Here is a 20,948-nt window from a genome sequence, read left to right as displayed (position 1 = left end):
AACGCTGCCCTTGACAAAGACGGCGCCTCCCGGCTCCACTGCGCACTCCAAGTGTCCTCATATTTTTTTAAAAANCTTTTTTTAAAAAATATCCGTTTGGCTTTTGTTCTTTTGCTTAGGCTTGCAAGCCTGGTCCGCGCGACGTACTGTTGCGAGCACCCCCTACACGCCGGCGTCGCCCCTGGAGAACTTTGCGGCACTGGAGGGCCGAGTAGCGCTTCACGTTCTCCTGGAGCGATACCCATTGACCCTCCCCGGTTACACCAAGTTTGACCTACTTTACGACGCCTTTCGGGAAGCTGTCAACGAGGAAAACTCTGCGCTCAGCACCGAGGAGTACGAGTATCTGCGCGCATTCAGCGCCGACAGCGCTGGCCGCAAGGGCAAGAAGACTGCCAACAATGCCGCAACCGACCCGTAAGTTTTTGCGCTGGCGTTCCAGCATCACTCTACCGGCTTGTACCCTGCCGTTGAGGCCCCACTATTGTGAGCGAGACTCACCGAGATGAATCCTCAGACAATACCTTGAGTTTCACAAGATGGATCTAGCAGCAGCAAGCAAAGACTTGACTTATCACCGTGACCAGATTGAGACCGAGGCCGATCGTACCAATGACCGCCACTCCCTCTTGCGCATGACCGAGCGCAAGCTGCATCTCGTCATCAAGACGGCCCAGCATGATGCCTGGCACTTGCCAGTGATCACCCTTGAAGCCGAACACGGCTCTCTACGCGGCGTAAGCTACCACCCACCATTGGCACAACGCCCCTGTACCGTACTGAGCAAACAGAACTGCGTATTGCCCCTTGCTTCCCACCTCACCCTTGCTTTGCCTTCCCGCCGTGCGTTATGGGTTCTCGTGTAGGCCTGCGAGGCACTTTTGCAGAATACAGTCGACGAAAGCACGCGTACCTACACAATTGGCAATTGCCCTAGCAGCGTCCTGGTTCGTGCGAATGTTGCCCTCCCCGCGGTTCATGGCTAATCACGCACTTACATTGCTGTCTGCCGGCGTTCCCTACTTCTATAGCCTCCACTGGCCACAGCTCCCAATCAGACGGTATGTTTCCTCGCACAGCAAGCCCCATGTAGCTGTCAGCCACGTCTGTTGTCACCCCGGTCTTGCTTTACCAATCCCTCCTCATATCTCCCTTGGCCATATCCTTCCTTCCCACTGCAGAGCTTCGTGATGCGTGCCCTCCTTGTGTCAGACCAAGCCTCGTTTACGAATGCGGTCAAGGATTTCGCTTGGGTCACTGCTGACGAATTGCCTGAGGTGCTCGATGCCGACGTGGCGAATCAAGTGCAAAAGATCACATTCTAAGTCGTGGGAGCCCTAATAAGGGGCCTGATCGGCACCATTCTCCTGCCCTCTGCTTCTCGCTCGTTTTCCTTGGTTCGCCCCACTATTCTTGTTCCGAACCTTTTGCAAATCCCCATCACCCCCGTCCTTTTTTTTTTTTTTTCTTTAATTTCCCGTCTCCGCCACATGTCTCTTTCTACTTGCCTGCTTATGCAACCTCCCTTCCCCAATCCGGATTGGCAGTCCTTTGCCGTCGCGTTTGGGTGTCCTGGGGTGCTCCTGTCCCCTGCCGTTGAGCAAAAGACTGCTTGAGAGGCTGCCGCCAACATCTATGGCTGTGGCTATCCATCTGAGTCGCGTAGCGTCAATTTATCACCAAATCCTGACAGAGTTTGCTTCGGCCCTCCCGACTCACATTAAAGACCATAAGAAATCTGAGTGCCGCACTGGGCAACCCAAAAATTTACATTGGATGTTATTAACTCTTTGTGCTTGTGAAATCAAGCCACAGCAAGTAACCCCCAAACAAGTTAAAGCGGTGGAGCACAAAATAGGAGTGTCCTACAATGTATGATGCGTATCAGCAGAGGAGGGGAAAGTGGAGCAGCCCATTCAGGCTACCCAACCTAAAATTAAAAAAAAAAAAATTGAAACATCATGCACGCTCTAATCATTCACGCTGCGCTGCATGAGGGGAGCCATCATGTCATCGTCGCCCTCCAAAACGATCTGATCCAACATGGCCTCGTCGTCGCCCCCATCATGCATTAAGCCTTGCACCCGCACCAACCTCCGCTGAAGAACACAAGGCGAATCATGGGAGACATCAGAGTACATTCTTTCAAGGTGGTTTCCCCGAACCAAAGAGCATGTTCGCACCTTGTACATGCCAGCTTGACTGCCCCAGGGCAAAAAGGGCCCGATCATCACCCAGCCCACAAATACGATGTAGACGACCACGATGATTAGGGTGGGTACCAAAAAGTACCTGTGGCGACCCCAAGTGAGTTGACTTCGGAGCAGAACCATGATGCTTTCCAAGACAAGGTACGGCTGTCACAAACAACACACCACTTTTGTGGGAACCCCTCGATGCTGTCGCCAAGCAGTACCATGTTGACAGCAAAAAGTCCCAAGCTAAAACGTTTGGCATGCGAGAAAAAAATTGCATGAGTTCCCATGCCCGTCCACTCAAACGCCAGCATGGCCTCGTGGAGCAAACGCGTGACTGTGATCACGAGCCCGCTACAAATAAAAGCACGGGACTCACCAAAACAGCCAACAGATGACTTGCGATAAGCGTGAGAGTGCGAATCGGCCCATGATACCAGGAATGCTGGAAAAGTGAATGACTGGCACGAGAGCAAATGGCAGCTATTTATTGCACCAGGCGTGTGAGTCGGCCTGTTGTTTGACAGGATGCGCCCTTTGAAACGCACGAAGGGTTCGTTTCCACTCTCCCTTTTCTTGCTCCTGCTTGCTTTCTCTGGCAAGTGAATATCGAGCGAGTCACAAGTGGCCCTACCTGAAAGCTCTGCAAAATGTTCATCCACTCGTTCAAATCGTTGAGGATGCGGTGAGACGCAAAGAGGGCAACCTGATGCCGCCAAAAAAGTCATACATGCAGGTGTCCAAACACGCAATCATTGCGATGCCATAGGGCACACGAGCAAGCGGCAGTGTGAGGGATCTGGCCGCGGCTTGGTGCAACGATACGAGTTGGCTGCAGGACTCAAACAAACCAGCAGGGTGGGAATCATGGCAAAAGAGCGGGTAATGGCCACGCGCTTCCACGGCTTGATCTTCAAAGATAAAAATCCCTCCATGACAAACTGGCCAGCATAGGTGCCTGGCACGAGCCCGGAATGGCGTGTCGTGAGATCATGGCCGTGAGGCAATCCCTTGCTGAGCGACAAATCTGGGCGACGCACCTGTCATAGTGGAGCTTTGGCCAGCAGCCAAGAGCCCAATGGCCCAAATGTATTTCATGGCGCTGCCATACTTTTGGGTCAGGTACTCGCCAGAGGAGATGAGGTCAATGTTGTCCGAGTCAAAGTCGGGGTTGTTATAAAAGGCCTGAAGATGAACAAAGAGTCAAATTGATCAGCGGTACAAAGCGCATACATGTCTTCCACGACCACCGTGGCTAGCCGTCGATCACGCCAGGCTGGCTGACGGATATATATGGCCTCAGTGCTACGCACCTCGGCAAAGGCGCCCACAATGAAGACGTTGATCACATAGGATAGCACTACGACATGGGACATGAGGCCAGGGGTGTATAAGGCACTGATGCTGCACTGCATCTTGTCCGAGCCATCAACATCGAGTGTTCTTTTTTTGATGAAGTTTGAGGGAACAAGGTCATACAAAGAGAAATGGTTGAGTCGATAGCACTGTATTTGTTCGCCTCGCGAATCTGATGAGACACCAAGAAAGACAAGCACACTATGAGCCAGCCGAATAGAGAGATGCAAAGCACATGGTATTGACTAAAGGCATACGCTACGACAGCAAACCTCGACGGCTTTGGCGCGATTGACACGGCGCGATACCAGCAAGGCGCTGTGCAAATAGAGATTATGCCTAGAAAGCAGCAGTTGAGTGAAGTAAACGGAGTGTGTTTGTCAAGGCACGAGCGGAGCGTCCGTGGGAGCAGCCGGTGGGCGGATCATGATGACATGCAAACCGATACATACGGCATAATAACGGCGCCAACGATGCCCACGGCGGGTAGGACCGATTTGCGATCACAGTCGAACGCAATGATACCCTCGATGGCTGCAGAGTTGTCGGGATGACCTGCAACATACTGTCGGGGATGTTTCGAGGCCGCGACCATTTTGTGAGTGTACATGTGTGTGGATGAGTGTGGATGAGTGCGCGTGCGCACATGTGTGTGTGTGTGTGTGTGTGTCAAAAAGTATATAGGGATGAATGCGTCTGTGCCTCGCCAATGCAGAGACCATGAGCAGCGTACCATGTAGCCAAAGCTGATTGACATTGTGGCAATGAGCACGGCAAAAAGGGCTTCAAGCTTGCGTAGACCCGCTTGCTCAAGCAACAGAAAGGTGAATGTATCCACAGCAGTGATGAGGGCGCCAGCCCACAGGGGAATCTGGTTGTTGGAGAGGAAATTGATGGCAATTGCACTGCCAATCACCTCCTGAACATCACTGGCAATGATGGCAATTTCCATCATGACCCTAAATAGATCGAAATGGCACGAGAATTATGAGCCATGCATATAGCAGAGCAAGCCTCAACATCACTCTGCTGTGACAGGGCGAGCAGAGACAGCCCCGTCATCCGGGACAGGAAAATACTAGAGTAGCGAGACGCACCAGAGGGCATACTTGGTACCCGGCGCATACATGACGCGACAGACTTGGGCCAAATGACGCCCATTAACGAGGCTGATGCGGGTGGACAAGACCTGTTTTGCGAGTAAGCGTGTGTGCGTTGCAGAATGGGCAGCTGATGTCGGGCTGAGGGAAGGGCAGCGGGTGCGCACCTGAAAAAGCAGGGCGATGATGGTGGTCCACCACAGAACCCATAGAAGCTGGTAGCCCGAGACAGCACCAGCCTGAAGCGAGCTCTCAATGTTTCCTGGATCAACCATGGCGATGGACATGAGCAGGCCTGGCCCGGAAAAGGCCAAGAGCTTGCGCCAGGAGAACAAGGGCTGGCACCAATACGTGCAAATGTGATGTGGACGAGACAGGAACAGCACAATCGCGAATGAGTTGAGGCAGTAAAGATGGAAAACCGACCAAGTTGAGATTGCTTGCAGGCACACGATGCGGCGAGACAGCCCACGGCGGGTTCGCTCGGGTGTGCAGACATCAGCGAAACTGCGTACCGGGTCAACGCCAGTGGGTTCGGTCGGCACGGGAACCGAGTAGGCCTTGATGTGTTGAAATTCATTCTCGGCCTCGTAGTCGACTACATCGTTTGCCCGACAGAAATAGGCATCAAGTACAATGAGGCGATTTGGGCAGTACATATCATGAGCTGGGCGCTGAGCTGCACGCGCATGAGCAGGGATGTTACCTTGATCATCAATAAGTTCCATGATGATGATGATGATGAACTCAAACTCGAGGGAGAGCGGTGACTCCAAGTCCAACAAAATGCAAAGCCGCCCTCAGAGGGCCAGTTCGCCTCAAGGCAGCCGAGCCAATCGTTGGAACCGGGATCTGTGCTCCGAACGGCTCCGAGTCGCACGCGCCGTCGAATCTACAGAGACAACGAGCGGATCAGTAAGAGTCAAGGCATTATTCCAATCTGAGCCCGCCCTCCCCTGCGTTGCCGGCACGCATGCCCATACCACCGGGCTCCAACCGTCGCCCCAGCCACTGCCACCATGTGCTCAAGCCGAAGAATACACGCACCAACAGAACCAAGGAGCGGGAGCGTGAGTGTGTGTGTGTGTGAGTGAAGAGTGTGGGAAAATGGAGGTGAAAGGTGTGTGTTGTTTTCGTTGAGCAAAAGAATGGATGTAATACTTTTCTCGTGTACCAAAAGTAAACGATTTACGTCACGAACTTTCGAGCCCTCTTTCGAAGACTGCGATAACCTGAATATTCGCTTCAAAAGTTGAGGGGGTGAATCGCTGTCGACACGTGTGAGTGGCACATATCGGATAACATTGCATGATCTTGTCCCGAATCGGCCGCGGCAAGGGAAAAGCGCGCTGGTGCATGCCGCGGGCCATGGTCTGCATAAACAGGGATCTGGATTGAGGACTCGGACAAGGCAATGTGGCCATAGCACATACGTGCAAGTACCAAGCTCTTTGCTCTCCGCTTACTATTTATTGCTGCACCTCAAAAGAAGGATGCCAGTGCGAGTGGTTGGGGCTTTTGTTTTTTGTTTTTGCCCAAAACTGTTGAAACACTTCAAACGCGAGCAGGTGTGTCAGGAAGGGTCAGCGTGACCCTTGCTTGCCAGGTTCTGCCGAGGTGAACAGACACGGACAGACTCAATTCACAGATACCACTCAACGTTGGCAAGGTTTCTTTTTGTTTTACAAGTAAGACGCTACTTGATTCGCCCATCCAAAGATAAGATCCTCTTCTTGTACACATTGACAGACCAAAGGACTCGAGGTGGTCTGAACGCGTCCTCGCAAAACGCAGATCGGGATATAAGACTTCACAAACATGTGCCAATAGTCAATTCAGGGACATCGCCCTCACCACGACAACCAAGTGAATGTATGATACAAGGACCTCTTGGAGGTTCTCGCCGCAGGGGCCGGGCCGTGAAGCGCTTGCTAGTCAACGTCTTGAATAAAAGCTCTCAGTCATCTAGAAAATCGTCTTCATCATCATCCCCACCCACGTCGGCTTCGGTTTCCATATGAGATTGCATCTACCAAAACCAGTCCAGGACACAAAGGCAGGTGAATATACGCCAACAACGTCCGAGTTGGAAGGCCGATGCGCTGGGCGCGCCCAGCTCACAAGTAAATCCACAAACCTGCTCAGCAGCGGCAATAGCGGCCAATCGCTCCTCCTCACGAGCCGCTCGCTCTGCCTCGAGCCGCTTGGCCTCTTCAGCAGCCTCTTGCTCCTTCTGCAGCTGCTGTTGCCTGCAATGGTCAAGTGTACACACAACTCCGCAATGAGCCTGCCTGTGGTATTTGAGCAAGTATGCAAGTGCGAGGGTGCTAGAAGCCCATGGCACGCACTCTCGACGACGCTGCTCCGCCTGCAGCGCTTGCTGCCGTTGCTCGGCCTTCCTTTGTTCTTGCTCTTCGCGTAAGCGGGCCTCAGCTTCACGAAGCTCGGCGGCTCTTCGCTTCTCCGCAGCCTTGTGCTCTTGAAATCGCTCAAACTCTTCGTCTAGCTCGGGTTGACCGGCAGTACTCCCACCAGCAACGGCGTCGTCATCGTCATCGTCGCTTTCCCACGCGCCTCTGTTGCTCATGAACGTGCAGAGAAGCATCAATCAGGAAGGCTCCCCGAAGAATGGCAAGCAAATGGCCCTGCCCACTGACACCTGACACATGACCTGTGTAGTTCTAATTTTATACCCAACCTATCCCAATTCTTGGAGGCTGCCCTGACCCCCTGACTGCTAGCTGTGAGAGCCGTGGCCCTGTGTACAAATGTGTTCTCGTGACTTACTCAGACTTGACGACGGGGGTGACAGCATCATCGTCAACCAATCGAGGTGGCACAGTGGCGTCTGCAAGGGTCGCAAGACCAATAGGCCGAGCGGCGCCAGAGAGGGGAGGGAAGGAGCAGTGCACAGGTGACGACGGCGTGAGCAAAGTGTTGACGACAGGCGCGATGGTGCGGCCCGGCAAGCCGGAGCCACCCAGTACCGTCATGTCGCACCTCGCACACCACCGCCGCCACAACCGTCACAACCAACCACTCACAACTCACGGCACTAACATCGACCTCAGACCACCACCAAAACCAGCCAGGCATGGCCCAAAGCAAAAAGGGCCAGCACATCACGAGACAAGCGAGCCAATTACCAGGCTCAATTATGTGGGCGGCTTCCAGAGCAGCAACGAGTAGAAACACAAGAAGAAAAAAGAAACCAAAACAAGTGCAAGCAAGTAAACCAAGAAGAAAGGAGAAGAAGAATGGCGGCGGTTGAAACACCCAGTCAAAGACCATTAATGTAGCAAGCACACACAACGAACAAACAGGTACCAGCTTGAGAGCTCAGCCATGGCAAGGTGGTACGCACACGGCACAATCAAGGCGCACACACGCGCCGGCACAACCGAAAACATTCATGCCCAACCGAGGAGATGCCCCCCCGGTGTGCCACAAAGGGAGTAGGATAGTTGACACACCCACCCAGTACCAATATCAAAGCAAAAGGAAGATCCAGGATGACCCGGCTCGAGAAGCGAGCCAGTATGGGTGGGACATAAATACAAGGCAACAAGGCCAAAGCACAACACATTGTGCAGAATCAAACACTTTTTGTTTTTAAAAAAAAGAGAAAGAGAGCGAGCCAAGGCGGCGGAAAAGGAGTGCACATGTCACAACACCAAAACTGTTTGTTCACCATATCCTAACCTGAGGCAGGCAGGTTGCTGCGGACGTAGCGATCCAAAGCTCGCAACGTGCGTGTAGACAGCTTATCAAAGTCAAGCTCAAACTCATCATTTGCGTCCCCGCCAACATTGGGCTCATGCGATTGGACGATGTTAACAATCTCCGGTACGCAATCAGATGGTAACTACAAAGCAAACCCCACCATGATAAGCCAGGACCGATACACAGCACGTATAAACAAAGGCAAAGGGAGCCGAGATGAGACGTACCAAGTTGATGTTTTGGCTCAAAATCTTCTTTTCGTCCCAGGTCATGGGCAACTGAGCCTCGTCACCGCTTGAATGACCATCTTCGTCGTCATCGTCATGATGATGCAGGGTGGTGGGAACAGCGGTTGTCGCTGGTGCAGGTGCAGGCGCGGGCGTCGACTTGGGAGGAGCCTTTTTGGGAGGAGCCTTGGCTCGCTTTTTCGCGGGTTTTTTAGGCGCAGGCTTCTTCTTTTCAGGAGTGGGCTCCTGGTATTCTTCCTCCTCTTCCTCGTCCTCGTCCTCGGTTTCAACGTGCTTGCGCTTGGGGGCTTTTTTGGCCTTCTTTTTCTTTTTCTTCTTGGGCTTCATCATGTTGCCGAGACCGGGGAACCCGGAAAGCAGACCGGGCAGCGCACCGCCACCTTGCAACTGTAGCAGCTGCTGGTGAGCCAAAACAATACTCTGAGTAAGCTGCTGTACTTGCTGAAGCTTCAGCTGCTCGTCATCCTCATCGCTAGAGTCGCTCGAATCGCTCGTGGAATCAGTCACAACACGTGTGGGCTTGGCTGCACTGCCCTTGGAGCGGCGCTTGCTAGAGCTGCTGGCAGCCGTGGCCTTGGATTGTTTGGCAGGAGCTTGCTTTCCCTTGCTAGCCTTGGCCTTGCTTGAGCTCGAGCTCGAGCCGGCCTTGGCCTGTTTGGCTTGCTTCGCTGGTGGGGTTCCGGAGGCAGCAGCCGGCGTCTTGGGGGACGCTGTATGGCTGTTGGTGCGAGATGCCATTGTGGCAGCTGAAGTGCCAGCATGATTTAACTTGGACGTACTTGATGCCGCTGCGTGTGACTTGTTCGAGGCGCCCGTGCCCGAAGCTGACGCACCCGACCCAGCAGTCGCTGCGACAGAAGACGATTTGGCCGAGGTTGGAGCCGGAGTTGCTGGGGCCGGGGCATCCAAAGCAGCCCATTGCAGCTCAAAAACTTCACTGGTAGATTTGGCCATCTTAACCACGTCCGAGCCCGGGGGGTTGTACGTATAGCAATTCGCAAAGACCAACCGCACGTCGTGTGCAAAGTCGTCCCGCGTCTCGTATTCGCCCTCCTCCAGCTTTGTTCGAACCGTGCCAAGGTCCATGGGCTGCTTGATCACATCATAGTAATCAGGAATGTTGAGCTTGACAATGTCCACGGGCTCATAAAAAGGCCACGCGTAGGCCTGATGCTTCTTGCCAAACAGGTCCTTGATGATGTCGTAGCAGACACGCATGTGGGCAGGCAAGCGGCTCGACGCTGCCAAAAGCCCGTCCTTGGGTGCGCGGATGACACGTGATGACTGGCGTCGATGCGTGGGGAGCGATGGCACTATAAGAGCTGGAGCCGCCTTGATGGCTTGGGCCGACTTGGCTTTGGCCGAAGGGCGATCCAAGGGCACCTCAGGCTCGGGGAGATTGGCCAGCATTTGCTTGTAGTCGCTCTCCAACGCTTGTGACATGATATAAACGTCCTGAACAAGGCAAAACAAGTCAGGCGTAAGCGAGGTCAAATCGAGCTGGTCGCAAGGGCCACTCAACAAAGTATGCGTGTACATGGGGATGTGTATGTGATGATATGTGATGGCATGACGCGGAAAGCGCGCTGCAGTGCTCAGGAAACGATTGAAGAAGGTCAATCCCCACGGTTGAGTAAGACTGGGGCGACATTTTGTCTTCACCGCAATGCACGCGCGACACGAGACAAGAAGAAAATGTCGACGAAAAAGAACCAAAACAAGATGCAGCTAGTATGGGTTGGTCGCTCAGGAAACGATTGAAGGTCAATCCCCACGGTTAAGTAAGACTGGGGCGACATTTTGTCTTCATCGCAACCACAAGCCAAAACAGCCGAGCCGAAGCAGGAGGAACGAAAAGGATGGCGTGTCGAGACAAACAGAACGAGGGCGGGCATGGTAGGCAAAAGAAAAGGGTAAGCAGATGCTGTCGCTCAGGAAACGATTGAAGAAGGTCAATCCCCACGGTTAAGTAAGACTGGGGCGACATTTTGTCTTCACCGCAAGAGCACCGAAATTACCAAACAGCACAACCTTAACAAACAAACGAACAAACAAAAAGCCGGTCAATCACGACAAGTTGTTGCTCAGGAAACGATTGAAGAAGGTCAATCCCCACGGTTAAGTAAGACTGGGGCGACATTTTGTCTTCACCGCAACAACTTCGCCTGTCCTCCCGGAAAAAAAAAAAAGCCGATACACTCGGACAAAGCCACGCAAACATATCAACAACAGCTGAACACCAGAGGCGGAGAAAGAGAGAGCTAATGCCGAAACGGAGAAGATTGCTCAGGAAACGATTGAAGGTCAATCCCCACGGTTAAGTAAGACTGGGGCGACATTTTGTCTTCACCGCGATCCAAGCCGTTTCAAGCCAAAGGACGACAAAACAAGCACAAAAGTGGAATGTGTATAAAAACAGTCGTTGTTTATTATGTGCACACGATGTATGTGCATGTGCCTGTGCAGATGTGTGTATGTGTATGCATTGGCATTGTACATACGTCTGAAGGTCGGTTGAATGTTTGACAATTGTGCCAGACCAATTCAATGTCGTCAAGGCACTCGCGACCGCTAAAGTACTCCTTTTTGCGAAGCTTGTTGCGGATGGTGCCGAGGTCCATGGGGTTTGCAATGATTTCAGGATAGGACTAGTGACAACCACAAAAGAGGGGATGGATGAGACAAATAAAGAAGAAAGGGCACTGGAGAATGGTCGAAGAATGGTGACAACAAGAAAGTGGTGGCAGTCGCGTCTGCGATTGGATGAGGCACACGCCAACATACCAAAAGGCCCAATTTTTTCCAGTCGACGGGTTTTTTGAATGGCCAGGCGCTAGGGTGCTTGTTGAGGGTGGGAAGGATAACTTTGCTGATGTATTGCAGCTGGTTGGTCATGCGCCCTGTTCGAGGGGTTCCACCAGCTGATCCAGAATCGGGCGTACCAGGTGCCATAATGACGCTCGGTGTACCAGGACCGGGCGTGGCGCTGCCTTGCGGCGAGGCCGTGCCATCGTCAGTGCTCGCTGCTGCCAAAAGGGCAGCAGTGGCAGACGGAGCGGGTGCAGGAGAGGCAACAGACTCTGGTTTGTTGTCCCTGTCCTCGTCCACTCCGTTATTCTCGCCAGCCGCGTCAGCCATCGTGTCCTTGCTGGTGGCATCTGCATTCTCGCCCGCAGCGATGGTGGATGCAGGCGTGGGTGACGTCCGTGTTGGCGCGGTTGCATCTGACTGAGAGGCCACCTCGCCAGGCTTGTCGTCGCTCACCGGGTTGCCGTTGGCAGTGTCTGACGTAGACGGTGCCACGTCGTTTGCTTCCTCTGACGTAGACGCGGCGACGCCATCACCAGGCGCTGGCGTCGCGGCGGTGTCGGTGTTGCTCTCGTTGTTGGTGTTGGTGTTGTTATTGTCAGTGTTGTCAACGGCCGGTGTCGTGGGAATTGACGCGGTGGTGGCATTGTCTCCATTCTCCTCCTGGCCAGGCTGCTCCGCTGTGGGGCTATCCGCCACAGTGGATGCAGGTTCCCCTGGCGCTGGAGCAGCAGCGGCGGCCTCGGGCTTGCCATCGCCAGTTGGTGAGGGCAAGGGGGTGCCGTCGTTGTTGCCAGCAGAAGACTCAACCATTTCGTTCGAGTTGGAATTTTCAACACTGCTGGACGTCGTGGGCATCTTGGAGAGGTACTCCTGAGGTTGCTCGCGCTCAGACTGGTCGTCCATGCTGGCCGCGTCGACAACGAGTAATGACGGGCCGTCAGTGCGACTTGGGTCCATGGGCCAGGCGCAAACAAAAGGGGAGGAACGTTCAAGATATCAAACAATAGGGCAGCCAGGATGCAATGGGGCTGATGCGGAACTTTTTCACAAAGGGCAGAGCCGATGATCAGCAGCACGGCAGTAGCGCGCCCATCAAACAGGTAGCGAGGATGGAAAAGCACACGACCCAAATGAAATAGGATGGTGCAGAAAAAAGGCAGTGCTGACAATTCAAAAGCCGTTACAGCCACTGGGCAAGTCGAGCGTAAGGCGGCAGCGAGAAAAGCAAAGAAGAGGTGCCGAATGGGTCAAACGGCAGCCCAAGGAAAGGCCTGACGGAAGATGGTGTCCACAGGCTGAAATGGCAGCCACCTGTTGGACGCCACAAAATGGCAGCCGGTAAAGAAGCAAGGGGTGGATGGGTAAGCAAAATGGTTTGTGGGCTTGCAAAGGCAGTGGCGTTGATAATGTCAGACGAACGATGAAGAAAATGGCAGTCACGAGCGGGATAAAGCCAATCACACGCTCACGACCATCTCTTCACGACCACACACGCACGCACAATCGGAGATACAAACAACTCAACCAGCTTGGTCGCGCGGCAGCTCCCCAGCACGACACAACAGGCAACGGCAGCGAGGGTGCGCACCGCCCACAACCCCGCGCGCCCAGCGACCCTTGAAAGCGAAAAAGTGCGGACGTGCCTGTATGCTGCTGTTGTTGTTGTTGTTGTTGTTGCAGTCGTTGTTACCAAGTGTTGGTGCCAAAGGGCAGCGCGAACATCTGGTGCCCGCGGCTAAAGAATCGAAACAAATGCAACGGGATGACGGGAAAAACGGCCTCGAGGCTGATGTCTGTCAGTCAATCCACAAGCTATTCAAGGGCCTCAAGTGGGCGGAAGCAGGAAGAAAAGCGAGGTGGGGAGGTGGGGAAGTGGGGAAGGGGAGGGGGGGTCAAGACAAGGTGGTGGGGTATTCAGCGTGTGGGTGTGTTAGCGTTCAGTGTGTGTGTTGATTGGTGTGGGGCAAGCGGTCGATGCGTAGTTCCTTTGTCTTTTTGGAGATTTGGGCTTACAGCCGCAGCGGGAGTGAACGCGCGTCACGTCGAAAAGTCGTTACAAGCAGCTTCAAACGCCACACCCTTTTGTTTGTTTTCCTGTTGGTGGAAATGTAAGCGTGTCACGCTACCACGTTGCAGTTACATACAGGTTGTAACGGTCAGGGTAACAATGATGACAACGCGTTCCCTTGCCGTGTCACTTGGTCTCGTTGTAGTGTGACCTTATGAATTTGACCCAAAGACTCGAGCATCCCGACGTACCAGGAGCAGCCAGGTGCAGGGAGATGAACCGTGTCCGTGTCAAGGCACGACCAGCTGGCTGATGCTGATGCTGATGCCGCTGCCGCTGCGACCACGCGTCGAGCTGGTTGGCGACCGGTCTGGTCTTGATCGTTTTTTGGGAGCTTTTAGATAGATTGGCAGAATGTCCAGACTCATGTATGCCTGCATCAGGCAACCCACATAGAGAGACGAGGCACACTAATGGCAACCAGCCTGCAACACATGTGCCACGTGTGTAGTTTTCAACATCAAAAATCAAAACCAAACAATTCAAATTCAACCATGATTACTACCAATTGTCATATTGATCACCCTCTAAAACTCGTTTGTTTTTTTCCCGCAAACTTTGCTCCCTGATTCTTCGTCTGACATTTTTCCCGACGCCACAACAACCAACTTTTTGATTCAGGCCTGCGCAGCAGGACGCGAAATTTTGGCAACGCCAACGCCGTGCCTTTGACTGCGAGCGGGAGGCCAAGCGCTCCACGGTACACAACACACAGCACACAGCAAAGACCAGGGGGCTAGCGAAACCTCAATCGCTTCCCAGCCTCACGCGGCTCCCCGGCGGAGAACGCCATGTCCAATTAAAGAGATGGGTCTGAGCATGAGGTTGGGCCGGGCGGAAGATCCCGGCACCCCCAGCTGGACCGAGCGTCGTAATGTGATAAAATGGTAAATACAGGAGCAGGCACCGACGACTGACTGCGGTGCAAGTGGATGCAAACACCAGAGCAACTGCAGGCGCACCCGGGGTGTGCAGCAGCTCACAACAAGGTTTCATCCAAGGAGATGGCCGACCCCAAAGTGGGCGGCTCCGGTTGCGCATGCAAATCAGCATAGAGCAAGCGAAAGCGCAAGGCCCGCTCCTTGCTCAGCTTCATGAGACACCGAGCACCAAACAATAGCTCCGCTACGCGACGTCCAACACAACACAACACAAACGCGCGTGCACGAGAAAGAGCGAGGGAGAAGAGGAAGGGCGAGAAAGAGAAGAAAAAGGAGAAGGACAGCAGCCAAGTGAGCCAACCAGCAAACAATTTGCACGTCAAGCTTCATCCACATGCGCCATGCCGGGTCAACTCAACAGTACATGCATGGAATGCAAGAAAGAACCAATAGCACAAGAATAGCACGAAAGTGACCTACCGGCTACAAAGATGAGCAAAACCACATCCGAGGCCATCTCAAAGGGGACCACCTCGTTGCGAAGAAGGATAAAAATGAGGAGGGGAAACTCAAACACGGCCGAGGCGATGAGAAAGCTCGTGAGTGCGATCACGCTCTCCGAAAGGTTGCCCCGATAGCCCAGATACAGACGAATCATTTCAATCGGTATCACCAGCGCATACAGCACCACGCCCACAATGCTTGTGAAAAAGACGGGATCCTGTGCTTCATGTGCAGCCAAGCGGACATGAGGCATGCCGGTCACAAAAGCAGCTGAGCCCCTCCTGCCACGAGGTCGCGCCGTCGCGTGTCCCCTTCCTCCCTGACGCCTCAGCTCCTCGTCTTTGTACCCTCTGCTCTTAGTCTTTGTGATCTGTCTCCGCAACCGCCAAGACACAATCCAGAACAATGCTGATACGCACGTCATCACTCGCATCCTTGCGATACGTCGCGGCGAGCACAGTAAGGAGCCAAAAGATCGAGTAGTGGGCGTTGAAGTACAGGCTCATTTGCAGTGCCAAGCTTGAAAGCACCTCTGGACCTGCACATCATTACACAACATGGTATTCAGGCCAGATCAAGACGCCATCAAAGCAAAGTTGAGGCTTGGACGACAGACTCGCCAAGCTGGCTTCTGGTCAGGCACGACAGCATCGTGGGCGCAGCACCCAACTCACCTTGCCGAAGATGGCTGGCCGCGGTGGTCTCATCAACCACGGTGGAACGGCCTGCATTCAAGGCGCTCGGGCCAATGCCTGCCCCATGACCAGAATTTGATCCTGCATTCGCTCCCCCCAACACAGGCGCCGTGGTACGCCGGGGGCGCAGCTCGGTGCTGGACATGACGGCGCCAGCGCCCAAACTGATTGTCAACGTTGCTTCTCTCGCTCGTCTGTATTTGTCAGACGACACTTGGGGTCTTGGCGAGAATGAATGAAAAAAAAAAAAAAACAGAGCAAGGTCATTTTGCTTTGAAGAGGAATTGGATGTTCCTTATGGGGCAAATTGGCACGAGTGCCATGCCAGGGGACGTCTTTTCACGGGGCGACATTGGTCATGGGCATCAGGTGGAGCTGCGCTTCAAAGTCAGGCCAGTCGGGGCAGGCGTTCCAGCACACAAACTCAATGACGCGCGGGGTCTGAGGGGGGAGCGCAAACCCATTGTCGCTGAAGTAGCCGGCCGCTGACCCACGCATCGACAGCTGCAGCCAGGCTACCAAAACATTGGTCTCCACGGAAAAGCACACTCGCTCGTCCTGGCATGCCACGGGTGCCACCTGCAGCTGAGCTGCGGGCAATGGGCGGGCCAAAAAGGTGGGGGGGTAGAGATACATTGTTGTCATCGCCGACGGCGTGCTTCTCGTAGGCCGCGCCTCATTCTCGCTTGGGTGCTGGTGTTGGGGGGTAAGCGTGATCATGACGATAGCTTCGTCTCGCCTGAGCCCGCCCAAGACCGCCCGCAAAGGTGTCACCCACAGATCTCCTGCCGCTTGAGCGCGCAGACCGCTCAGCTGAGAGGTGTTCTGATAGACGGCAGCACCTGTCGCCCCAAAGCCCCAGGTCTCTATGCTCAATCTTGCGTCCACGGGCGCCGTTTCATCGCTGCGCATGACACAGAACCATTGCCTTGATAAGCAAAGAGGGCTGCGAATAACCTTGCTGAGCACCCGCCGCATCACATACTTGACATAGGAGAGCGTCAACGTCTCATTGGCATCGACAAAACCGCTTGCGATGACGGGCGCAAAGGCGTGGCGCATTCGATAGTGCAACAGCTTCCAGCGCGGTGTGTCCGCGTATTCAACTACCGTCCGCACCACATACGTGAAGTTGATCCACAGTGCCACAGCATCAAGAAACAATGCGCGCTTTGCCCCACGCCTCCTTTGCCAACAGGATCGAATACTCACTCGAGCTCCAAGACTGGGCTTGCCAGACATCGTTAAATTGCCAATACAATGCCCCCATGGTGTAGGGCGGCTGGCTACGCAACTGACGGTAGTATCTCGACTGTGTCTCGATGCTCATGCACTGCAAGACCTGTCGTACGCAATCAAACGCCTCGTAAGGGCAAACTGCGCCACCCGCTCACCCCTCCCCGTAGCTGCGCACCGCCTCCGCACACATACTCTCGCACACGCACACACACACACACACACACACACACACACACACACACACACACACACACACACACACACACACACTACCTGCGTCAAGTAGATAAAGCGCTCAAAGTCAAGCGTACTGTTGCTGGTGTTGTACAGGGGAAAGAATCGAGCCAACTACAAACTTGGCCCAGAGAGAGCGCGCGCGCGGTACAGGCAAGCCGTTTAGCCAAAGAACATTCCTGAGCTCACTTACAGCTGCCGCGCGCCTACCACGAGACGTGCCTGTTCAGCGAGCTGGACATTGCCATTGGGGTGGTGCTGGCGATGCGCCATAGCTGGGCTATCATTGGACCAGTCCTTCGGCTGGGTCACCGCTGCCAACGTTCTCAAGGACGGGTATGACTGCCACCCATACTCGGATACGAAGCGTCCTCGAGCGTAGTATGCTGTCAGTGTGACATCGTGGTCATCTACGCTCACGCACCCAACCAAACCCGGTGACGCCTCCAATGAGGCGCGCCAGACACTAGCATTGCTGTCGGACACAACAAAGCTCATAATGGCGCGACCTGACCGTACAGTCATAATGTCGAATATCGCCAAAGTCACCAGACATGTCGCCGGGCACCCAGCGATGCAGGTAGAGCCCACGTGCAGGGTCGTCGATCAAAGCATCGTTGGACGGAGAGCTGGCAAAGAAGGGAGCATGCGGTGCCGTAGCCCACATTTCTCGGCGTTGGCCCTCGTCGAAAAGGGCGACATAGTCGGCCGTGGCTTGCTGCAGAGTCTCGTTGGTGGACATTCGCAGCGTATCGATCAAGCCCTCGTTGGATCCACACCACATGGCCAAGCTGGGGTGACCTGTCAGCCGGCGAGCTTGGTGGCGGACTTCCTGTACGACATTGGCCACAAATGCATCGTTGCGCGGATAAAGCGCGGTGGCAAACTGAAAATCCAGCCACACTAACAAACCCAGCCGATCGGCCTCCGCCCAAAAGGCATCGCGTAAATAGTCACCCCCGCCCCAGACTCGAAGCATGTTGAAATTGGCTGCCACCGCTGAGGCCAGCATTTGCTGCAGCTTTGCGTTTGAAACGCGGCCATCAAAGGCATCAAATGGCACGACTGAGGCACCCTTGCCAAAAACGGGGACGCCATTGACTTCGAGATAGAACGAGCGACCTGAGACATCGGGAAGCGCGTCTCGACGCAAGAGCACGTGGCGCAGGCCGACTGTCCGCGACAGGGAGGTCGAGAGCGCCGAACAATTTGCTGTCGCCGTGAACAGCGGCTGGGCACCGTAGCCACGAGGGAACCAAAGCTGCTCTGGTCGAACCGGCAAGGTCACAGTGTGATCGATCTGCACACGACCAGGCTCGCTGCACTGCACGGTTGCCGTGTCGGCAGCCCCAGACACATTAGCAACATCAAATTGCAGGTCGATCGCTCCCTTTGCGTGAGAGCAAACAACTTCCGCATAATAGTGGAGTGTCAGCGAGTTGTTGACCGTGAGCGGCCGATAAGGCGGCCAGTATGCCCGCTGGGGCATGTTGATATCAACGTCACTTGTTACCTCCAACCAAAAGTCGTTCAGGGCCCCAATGTCATAACTGCGTAGCTTCACGCTGCGCCACAACCCCATGGTACCAAACGCTGGGCCCCAGTCCCAGCCTGCATCGGAAGGCCTCTTACGTAGAAAGTTGATGTTGGCAAAGCCCGTGGGGGTGGCAAATGCTTGCAGGCCGTACGGGTATGAAGCTTGTTCCGCTGCACCGGACGACACTGGACCTGTGAGAAAAGAGTATATGGTGGCATGAGAGTCAGAAGCCAAAACAAGGGCCGTGGTCAGGATGCAGGAGATGAAGCCCTTTGCGCAACGTACTGGCTAGTACTACGGTGAGGTTGTTTTGCGTCGGTCGCAGCGACCCCGTGACGTTAAAAGTCCATCGACGAAACTGATTATTGGTCATTCCAATTTTCTGGTCATTCAAAAACATCTCTGCCACAGTATCGATACCCTCGAAACACAGTTCGACCACCTGTGCCCAATCATGAGAAGTACGCTCTGGACAACCGCTAACGAATACGCCAGACCCCAAGAAAACCAGGTCTTTAGAGACCACCCTGTAGGTTTTTATTGACATACAATACAAGCTCACCCACACGCACGCACGCACGCACAGAGAGAATCCGGCCATTGGCAGCATGCAAAAGCCTGACGCACACCATTAAAAGCGACGACATAGACCACGGGCCTCTTCAACACACCTGATGCGACAGCACTTTGCTAGAGGGCGCAAAGGTCAAGGTATAAAGCCAGCTGGTATTGCGAACCCAGACCAACTGCACATCGTTGTCGGCAATATACGGTTCTGCAATGACCCCGTGGCTCAGTAGATCCAGATGCACCTGTCCTGGCACTGCGCATTACGCCAGCTGACGTCGCGACCCACGGCTAGATGTGACCATTCTGTCACGTACCGGTGGCAGGGATGATGTTGGACCAGTTGGCAAAGGCGAGCTGCCAGTTGGCACCATCAAGCACCTGCACACTCTCGCCTGTGCCAGTCTTTGCCAATCCCAAGACCAGAACCAGGCCCACAGCACGCACACCCGACAGCATCACTGGATACTTGGATGAAGATGAACGAACCGATCTGACCGTGATCAATCCCACCACACAGTCACACACACGCGCACACCCCTCCCGTTCACACACCAAACACCAACTGTCTCCCCACTCACCCACACACCCACTCGCCCACCCCCTCATTCAATGGTCTTGCCCCCAATGCCCACGCAGCCAGCCGCTGTGACCTGCAGCGATCCGACAAAGTGACTGACACTTTCAACAACAACACAACAACAACAACAAGAAGAAAAGTCTGACAATTTATACCGGATTGCTTTATGTGTGTGTGTGTGTGTGTGTGTGTGTGTGTGTGTGTGTGTGTGTGTGTGTGTGTGTGTGTGTGTGTGTGTGTGTGTGTGTGTGTGTGTGTGTGTGTGTGTGTGTGCATTTGGCTGTTGATGTCAATTGCCGCAGTTGACTGGCTCATAATTTGAAGGGAAGGATACGGGGGTATGCTGAGCCTGAGGCAGGGAGATCTGGGATAGCATAGGGCTGAAAAGCTCATGTGATGGGCCACTTTGCCAGGTTTTTACAAGATGGATCCAGGTGAGTCGAGCATTGGCGTTGGCAGCGCTTGTCTTCTTGTCTTTCGCCAGCTAGCTGATGCCCTGCACTGCGCAGCGGATGTGGTGAATCGCGAGCTGTTTCGAGGCATCGTTTATGCAGATGAAGCCACATACGCTGGCGGCCTGGTCGACGGAACCAAGCAGGGATTTGGTGTCCTAGTTGGTCCGAATGCTGCCCAGTATCTGGGCCTCTTCCATGATGTAAGCGCTCACCCCGGCGGCGACCCGTGGCTGGTGCTCAGACGAGCAGTGTCGCCCATCGCTTCCCTTATCCTGCCAATTGGCCTGCCGTAGGGGTTACCCAACGGGTATGGCCTACGCATTGTTGCCAGTGGCAGGTAAGCTTCTCTGAGATGCCAACCTAGGACGGGCGATGCTGGGGCATTCTAGAGTCATAAACGCGAGGCCTGACCCGGTGAACAGCATTTATGCAGGTACCTTTCGCGAAGGACACTTCGATGGCTATGGTGCCTACGCACATCCGCGGGGCGTTCAGTTCTGGGGACAATTCTCGTAGGTCTTTTCTTCGCACGCCGCGCCTGCTTTGGATGTTGCGCGATGGGCAGCAAGCACGCAGTTGACTTGAGATTGGCTGTACCATAACGTGAACATGACATGACGGCTTATAGGCGGGGCAAGCCGCGTGGATTTGGCATGTTGGTTCAGCCCGACGGCGTGTGTGAGCAAGGGTAGGCTTCTCATCGCGTGGCTTCTCCTACCAAAGCTGCTGCAAGTGCTCGCGCACTTGGGTCTGAT

General features: G+C 54.3%; 6 protein-coding genes across 6 annotated transcripts; 1 reads left to right on the top strand and 5 right to left on the bottom strand.

Moving 5' to 3' along the window:
• Positions 1-539: 539 nt before the first annotated feature.
• MONBRDRAFT_22358 (uncharacterized protein) lies at positions 540-1,325 on the top strand (the record flags this gene model as incomplete). Its single annotated transcript, XM_001742732.1, has 4 exons — positions 540-737; positions 867-947; positions 1,032-1,061; positions 1,182-1,325. The coding sequence occupies 4 exons, from the start codon at positions 540-542 to the stop codon at positions 1,323-1,325; spliced, it is 453 nt and encodes a 150-aa protein (XP_001742784.1).
• Positions 1,326-2,579: 1,254 nt separating this feature from the next.
• Positions 2,580-4,989, bottom strand: MONBRDRAFT_905 (uncharacterized protein; the record flags this gene model as incomplete). Its single annotated transcript, XM_001742284.1, has 11 exons — positions 2,580-2,678; positions 2,830-2,901; positions 3,047-3,153; positions 3,236-3,380; positions 3,509-3,555; positions 3,675-3,723; positions 3,824-3,890; positions 4,004-4,116; positions 4,285-4,510; positions 4,649-4,740; positions 4,819-4,989. Coding segments are annotated over 11 exons (1,188 nt in total), but the record flags the coding sequence as incomplete, so codon positions are not given.
• A 1,479-nt stretch (positions 4,990-6,468) lies between these two features.
• On the bottom strand, positions 6,469-7,238 carry MONBRDRAFT_30947 (uncharacterized protein; the record flags this gene model as incomplete). The annotated part of the gene is made up of 3 exons (XM_001742283.1): positions 6,469-6,680; positions 6,789-6,900; positions 7,000-7,238. The coding sequence occupies 3 exons, from the start codon at positions 7,236-7,238 to the stop codon at positions 6,609-6,611; spliced, it is 423 nt and encodes a 140-aa protein (XP_001742335.1). The 3' UTR covers positions 6,469-6,608.
• Positions 7,239-8,348: 1,110 nt separating this feature from the next.
• MONBRDRAFT_13985 (uncharacterized protein) lies at positions 8,349-11,760 on the bottom strand (the record flags this gene model as incomplete). Its single annotated transcript, XM_001742282.1, has 5 exons — positions 8,349-8,516; positions 8,602-8,826; positions 9,478-10,077; positions 11,124-11,270; positions 11,407-11,760. The coding sequence occupies 5 exons, from the start codon at positions 11,758-11,760 to the stop codon at positions 8,349-8,351; spliced, it is 1,494 nt and encodes a 497-aa protein (XP_001742334.1).
• Positions 11,761-13,627: 1,867 nt separating this feature from the next.
• On the bottom strand, positions 13,628-15,139 carry MONBRDRAFT_5230 (uncharacterized protein; the record flags this gene model as incomplete). Its single annotated transcript, XM_001742281.1, has 2 exons — positions 13,628-13,875; positions 14,863-15,139. 2 exons carry the CDS (start codon positions 15,137-15,139, stop codon positions 13,628-13,630), a joined length of 525 nt encoding a protein of 174 aa, XP_001742333.1.
• A 2,104-nt stretch (positions 15,140-17,243) lies between these two features.
• Positions 17,244-19,415, bottom strand: MONBRDRAFT_13400 (uncharacterized protein; the record flags this gene model as incomplete). Its single annotated transcript, XM_001742280.1, has 5 exons — positions 17,244-17,464; positions 17,574-18,354; positions 18,421-18,782; positions 18,877-19,033; positions 19,263-19,415. Coding segments are annotated over 5 exons (1,674 nt in total), but the record flags the coding sequence as incomplete, so codon positions are not given.
• Between the last annotated feature and the right edge of the window lie 1,533 nt (positions 19,416-20,948).

The sequence above is a fragment of the Monosiga brevicollis genome, genomic scaffold (assembly GCF_000002865.3).
Source record: "Monosiga brevicollis MX1 MONBRscaffold_2 genomic scaffold, whole genome shotgun sequence".
Classification (NCBI taxonomy): domain Eukaryota; class Choanoflagellata; order Craspedida; family Salpingoecidae; genus Monosiga; species Monosiga brevicollis.
Note: the sequence above shows the minus strand (reverse complement) of the source record. Positions and strands in the feature narration are given on the sequence as shown.